General features: G+C 48.4%; 1 protein-coding gene across 3 annotated transcripts; it reads right to left on the bottom strand.

Annotated features, from left to right (window-relative positions):
- Positions 1-1,855: 1,855 nt before the first annotated feature.
- SLC35C2 (solute carrier family 35 (GDP-fucose transporter), member C2) lies at positions 1,856-6,332 on the bottom strand. Of its 3 annotated transcripts, none has more exons than XM_014943859.1 (8): positions 6,102-6,332; positions 5,198-5,261; positions 4,928-5,000; positions 4,578-4,746; positions 4,207-4,290; positions 3,702-3,877; positions 2,883-3,012; positions 1,856-2,736 (listed from the first exon to the last, which is right to left on the bottom strand). In XM_014943859.1, the coding sequence occupies exons 3-8, from the start codon at positions 4,991-4,993 to the stop codon at positions 2,621-2,623; spliced, it is 741 nt and encodes a 246-aa protein (XP_014799345.1). In that variant the 5' UTR covers positions 4,994-5,000; positions 5,198-5,261; positions 6,102-6,332; the 3' UTR covers positions 1,856-2,620. The 3 variants fall into 3 exon arrangements, with proteins under 3 accessions (XP_014799345.1, XP_014799346.1, XP_014799344.1); XM_014943860.1 differs by having other exon boundaries at positions 6,152-6,332; XM_014943858.1 differs by having other exon boundaries at positions 5,198-6,332.
- Between the last annotated feature and the right edge of the window lie 23 nt (positions 6,333-6,355).

Below are 6,355 nucleotides of genomic sequence, written 5' to 3'. Positions count from 1 at the left end.
AATCACAGATCTACAGCTACGCCTGCACACGTGGCTGGGAGCACATGAAGGTAGGTGCACAGAGAGCTCAGCAGGCATGTTCCAGGCTAGAGAAAGCAATTTAGATGCAGGACTGTTGCACATCAGACAAACACGCTGATACACAGATGCTAAAAGAACCCCCAGCTGCAGAAGAGAGGCCTCAGTAGACCCTCAAAGTTGGTCAAGCTGCCTGGTTCCCCATAGGACTCCAAGAAGATCCTCTCTTCAACCAAAGGGCAGGACCACATCTTTAATGCAGAGCTGGGCACATGTTTAGCATTCCTGGTGGGCACACGGCTTTGTTAGCATTCCTGCTTTGGTCACTTGTGGAATGAGGTGCTGAGGGGTAAACAGTGTCTATTCTCACCTTTTTGTAGCACGTTTGGGGCAGCCCATGAGCTCAAGGCTAGTACACAGATGGACCTCTGCCTGTCACACAATTCTTGACCTAGCTGTTCAAGTAGAAGCTAAAGGAACTGAGATCCAGTGGCTAAATCACATGCAAGGTGACTTGAAGACTCCTAGCACTAGAAGACTCCCAAAGCCACCAGGGCTCAAGAGGAGATTCCATTTTCTAATTATGCCCACCCAGGGGCTTGTGTCTTCTCTCTCTGATGAGTTATCACACAAATTTTTCCATGCCTCAAATGAGGGTTCTCTTATCTCTGAAAGAACACAATTTTCGGGGACTGTGAACAAAGCCACCTTTACCTTGGATGTACAGGGACTTAAAATCCCAGCCTGAGAGTTCCACTGTAGAAGGATGCCCAAGGTTCAGTTCCAGGAGGGTGAAAAGTGAAATGCAAAAAGCAGCTGAGGTATTGCTAAACCCAGATCCCGTGCAGAAAGCATCACTGCCCCACATCAAGCACAAGATTTTAGTGCTTGGGGCTTACACCTACCGTAGGGTAAATCCTGTTGGAAGCATCCCAAGTCCCAGCTATTGAAAAACCCAGTTAGGGACAGACCAAGCCATTCTCAGCTCCAGGATTCCTACCTGATGCACAAGATCCCTTGTTGGGCCAGTCTGGCCTGGAACTGCTGGTTCAGTAGCTTTGCATGAGGTAGCTGCACCACCTGCTGTCTGCTCCGAAGCCAGTTACCAGTCTCTATTAGAACATCATTAAAGATGTTCATCATTAACAAAAGTTTTCTTCTTCAGAACCAGTTTTTTTGTAGGACATGCTCCTGACTGAAGTCATCAAGAAAGACTTTATATATGAAAGCTATGACACAAGATCCACAGAGGGACAGTCTAGTCAAAATGGTTCAGGTTCTCAAACAAAACATGAGAAATTCACTTTAATACCGAGTTCCTTTTCAGAGAGAGATCACACTCTTATTCCTCTGGGAAGCTCTATCAAGTTATTTCCACCCCAAAAACTATCATCGAACAAGACTTTCAAAGAGGCAAAAATGCTGCCATGCTACCTGCCCAACACCACTTGTGGCACAGCAGAAAGGAAAAAGACACATCTTAAATCTCATCATTCCCCTTTCCTGGACAAGGTGCAGCACTACCCAAGACAAACCAATGGGGCAAAGAGGTCAGATTCCTACAAAAAGCCACAACACTTAGGATATGGTGTCATATTCCCACATGAAGGCAGACGAGTCAGTATGCTCTCTCAGTTAGCACAAATATGACAGGTTACAGGAATATCCCCCTAGTCTTGGAGATCTAGGATTCTGCTCATGGGCAAGTATTTTGTGTGCCAGGCTTCAAAATTGGGCATGCAGTAGCAAGATCAGTGTTGGGACTAAAAGGAAGGAATTCATAAGACAAATGACCTCTCCTTGATGAAGCATAGGTGTATAATATGCAGACAAAAGAGAATCAGAAAACCAGTTTATTTAAAAAACAAACCCCCCCCCTCAAATCCCCACATACTTTCTGATAAGCTTATTGCTCAAGCTTGCTCTCCTATGATACTGCTCTCTTCCCTTGGCCTGCAGGGCCAGAAGCACTCCTGCATCCCCGTGCTTCCTCCAGCCAACATCATTTGGTTACGTTCAATTGGTCCCAAATACCAGCATTTAGTTCGCTCCTTACTGTGCACACAGAACATGGGAGGTCACCAGGCACAAAGGCTCCTTCTCGCTGGGACGTCTATGGATTTATATCATCTGCTTCCACCAAGATGGGAGTCCCTATCTGGCAGAACCATAAAGGAAGTATGCGAAGGTATATTTACCTTCTCTTTTGAAGTCAAAGCCTCAACAACACTAAAATCATCCCTGAAATGCTTAGCCTGCAGTCCAGACATGTCCATGCTCGTTCTACAGCTCATGGTCCACACGCTAAATGCACGGCCTTCAGGATTCCCTAATAAGCTTTCTATAGCTTTTCCCAGTCTCACCACGCAGTTCTACTTCCACTGGACCAGGGCTCATGTTCCAAATTTGCTCTCTGTGAATGGGATATTGCCTGTTCCTTGTGCAGCATCTACAGATCCACGCTGTAGGGGAACAGCAGGACTCTCCCACCAGGCCCTGGCTCTCCTTTGGGTGGTCACAGAGACGCTTGGACCTTCCTCCCAGCTGGCTGTCAGGCAGGTTTGGTAAGAACAGAGATGGGGCCTTTGTGCTTGGCGTTCAGTCAGTGTTGTTGTGGGGTTTCAACTTCCTCCTCCTCACCACGTTCCGTGTGGCGCAGCAGCAGCTCCAGGTCAGGGTCGGAGCTGGGCTCTTTGTGCAGCTTCAGTGCGTTCTCACCTGCGTGCAGACAGCCCTTTTAGTGACAAACTCACCAGAGAACCCATCAAACCTGGCGCTGGCAAGGAGCTGGAACTAGACACAGCTCCTAGTGACGCTAGGAGAATGCCTACAGAGGAACAAAAAGGGATTTAAAATAGAATCACCTTTGGAATTCATGGCTTTGAGAATGACATGAAGGGAGATTCCTGACAGACAGACAGCAAAGCCCAGCCAGTTCAAGAGACTGAGGCGGTCTCCCAGCAATCGTGTGGCGAGGAATAAAATGCAGATTTCCTGTGGAAACAAAAAACATGACAAGTGGCAGGGCAGGACCTGAGGAGATACACATGAGACGTTTCACTGCTCAAGCCTAGGTCAAGACACCAGGCTGCTAATTTCCATCAGCACATTCTTCCACCTGCAGAGTTCTAGTTCTCAGAAACAGAAGGACCTGTTTAACTGGGATGTGGGAATTTAAGTCCTCTGACTGCATAATTTGGCTGCATGGGAATCCTGTGACTTGCGGACAAGACAAGTTTCACTTGTCACCATTCAGCTCAAAAGTAGGTGTGTGGGATTCCTCAAAGGAGGGGACAATGTGCCAAACTAGGTTAAAGAGGTAGCTCAAACCCGTGGTTTGTTCACATCCAGGTCAGATGCAAGAGCGTGTCCTTCTTACCCCTCCTCCTTCCCACACCATCCATTGCTCATGAGGCCCATGTGTTTTAGCTCCAGATCCCACCAAACTACAGACCTTAATGGTATTTTTTTAAAGAATAGCCACTAGTCTCTGCCCCTTGCTGTCAGGGACCAAAGCACTTCAGTGCAGAGACTGAAAGGCAAAGCATCAAGCTCCCATGCAAGGAGAACAAAAATAATAAGAGATGATTTCTAAGGCTCCAAGGAAGTTCCCACCACATGAGGACCATTAGGGATGGACTCACTACTTTCCTTCTAGTATTAGCACAGGAACCATGCCTTACCTTAAAAATGCCAGCAATGGAAAGGGTGAGGCTAGATGTTCTGGAAACCAAGAGGAACTCAGAAAAGCCTAGACCAAAGGCAAGAATTCCACCCAAGAACAGCTTCCCTACTAGACAGAACAGCGTTCCTGCTTCATGGAAACGGAAGAGCTTCTCTGATACGGACAAAGGCAGGCCTAGGAATAAGACAGTGAGTAGCAGAGTACCTTTCCCAACTCCCAGGACTCCTCACAACAAGATGGGGGTGGGCTGCTCACATTCCAACACCAGGAGGATGTGAAGCCAGTTCTTCATGGCCCTTGCTTGCACAAGGGCCACAAGTGTGGCAGGCAGTCTTTAATGTTCTACCAATATAAGGTGTATCTGGGTCCTTACAATTCCAGATCTCTACAAAGTTCACAGCTGTTCACTTATCTAAATGGACCATCTCAAACAACAAACGGCTAAGCAATCTCCCCAACCACTCTACAAAGCTATTCCTTCTTTCTCTAAGTAACTCACGCACCCTCAAACACGGCAAAGAGTGGCAAGAGCCCCAGGAACATGAGCGGCTGCAGATGAAACATGATATCAATGGGGTTCTGGAGCCCTGAAAGAAGAGAATCAATAACAGACCAGGTAGCAACAAGCCAGGGAATAACATAGCTCCTAAAGCCTTTATTAGTACCATTCCTAGACATAGACCTTATTTTTAATCCCATGCCTGTGCTGCTGCAGAGGCCAAGACACCTTCATCACCCATCAACCGACAGCCCCTGCCCCGGGTTTCAAACACTCCCTTAGACAAGACGTTTTGTTTCTGCAGCAAGAGCTACCACCTCCTTATTGCCCTCCCCGTTGCCAGCACCACAACCCACTTCCTAACACCCTACGTACCCAGGTCAGCCTTCTGCATAAGGATCTGCGTGAGGGTCCAGCGAATACCCCCAAGGAAAGAGGCGCAGAGCACCAGCACGAAACCCTGGGCGTTGAACTGTGTGGACTTGTAGGTGAACATGAAGAGGCCCCCAGCGATGAGCAAAACCACCAGCAGCAAAGCCACCCTCTGGATGAGAGCAAACACAAAGTCACTACAGATTCCTGGAGCTGAACACAGACACCTTCTCTCTTTCAGATTCATCCACGTAACTGCATTCTTCCTCTGCTTATATGTTTCTTGGACATGTACTGCCTGTTTCCCTGGCACTGAACTTCTCCCTCCCTAAAGCGTTGCGTGGGACCCTTACCAATTCCTCCAGCTTGAAGAGCAGTGAAAAAAGCAGGATGAAGAGAATGGCAGAGGATTTGGTCATCGTGTAGCTGTAAGGACCAAAATACACTGTCAGTCTCCTCCAACGTAGTCCTTTCCAGCAAAGCAGTACCAGGAACCAGATCACCCACTTCTACATCGCTACCAGCAATCTATTGTGGGCCCTGTGTGCCAGCCCCACACCCAGCCACAAAACCAGCCCCGACAAAACACTTTCTAAACCCCACCGGAGGGTGTTTGTACTCACAGGGAGACAGTGACGTATAGGAAGCTCCAGTTACTCAGCCCAATATCCAGGGAAGTTGACAGAGCTGAAGAATCAAAGAAAAAACCCTGAAGTTAACTGTCTTCCACTACATAAAAGACCAAACAAATGAAAAACCCCTTCTATTCAACCATAGAGCGGAGCAGACACAGAAAAAAACCCCTCATTTTCCTCAAATTAACTCTTCAGTGCCAGTGTAGCTCAGATTTACTCAGCTCTTTATGTTTCTGTCCTGTCCCCTGTGATTTAAGTTGGGCTCTGCTCTGCGCTCCCTAAACACGTGTATGCAAAAGTGCAGAAATAACCTTTGCCCTCCCCGCAAGCGAAACCCAGCGCAGGTTTGCACAAAGTCTTTTTTTTTTTTTTAATGTATCACCACATGGTAACCGGTAAGTACGAAGGTCACTGCAAGAAGCCTCAAGAAGCAAAACCTGGCAACAATCCTCAGTGCGCACCCCTAGCGCTGGTACAGCTCCGGCTACAGTCTGTTCTCCCTTGGATAGAAACTTTCTAGCACAGGCAACAGTTTTACTGATCCAGCAGCGAGGGGTAGCACTGCTACAGATGTGGAGAAAGCATTTTTCAAGAAATGCCATGGGGCATGGCATGGAAAAGCATGGCATGGCATGGCATGGCAAGGCATAGCATGGCATGGAAAGGCATGTCAAGCCGTGCCAGAGACCTCAGGCCAGGTGCTGCTCTGCAGGAGACAGCACAACACAGCCATGAACTGCTGAAGTAGCCGGAGCTCCGTGCTCCGAGTGGGAGCTTCACCCCTTGGGCTCAGCTCCAGCAGTTCTGTGCGTCCTGTGTGATGAACTTGTGCATCGTGAAGATCAAGTTCCAACTAGAGAAAGGTCCAAAACGTGCATGGCTTGATACTAACGTTAAAGAGAAGAAATAACTCGCAGAGACAACTTATGGGGGGCTCCGTACAAGATTCTCACTGCATCTTCTCCTGTGCCAGGGGCTCCTTCGCAGAAATACGTCCAGCGCAGCCTCCCCGCGTTCTGACTACTTTGTGTAACGGCCAATAAAGACACCTCGTCTAGACCTAAAGCTTTAATTAGCGCCTGCACCTGGTGAGGAAACGCTCGGTCGCCCGCAGTGCCGGGTCCCGCCGGCGCCGTGCCGCCCCCC

The sequence above is a fragment of the Calidris pugnax genome, unplaced genomic scaffold (genome assembly GCF_001431845.1).
Source record: "Calidris pugnax isolate Ruff unplaced genomic scaffold, ASM143184v1 scaffold118, whole genome shotgun sequence".
NCBI classification, from domain to species: Eukaryota; Metazoa; Chordata; class Aves; order Charadriiformes; family Scolopacidae; genus Calidris; species Calidris pugnax.
This window is presented reverse-complemented; position numbering and strand designations above follow the sequence as displayed.

What these genes read in the sequence shown, in the direction of transcription:
- SLC35C2 (XM_014943858.1), bottom strand. Translation starts at nt 4,993, where the DNA reads ATGACCAAATCCTCTGCCATTCTCTTCATCCTGCTTTTTTCACTGCTC. An exon ending in CCATTGCTGGCATTTTTAAG is followed by an intron (nt 3,013 to 3,701) that starts GTAAGGCATGGT and finishes TTGTTTCCACAG; the next exon opens with GAAATCTGCATTTTATTCCT. An exon ending in CAAAGCCATGAATTCCAAAG is followed by an intron (nt 2,737 to 2,882) that starts GTGATTCTATTT and finishes GTCTGCACGCAG; the next exon opens with GTGAGAACGCACTGAAGCTG.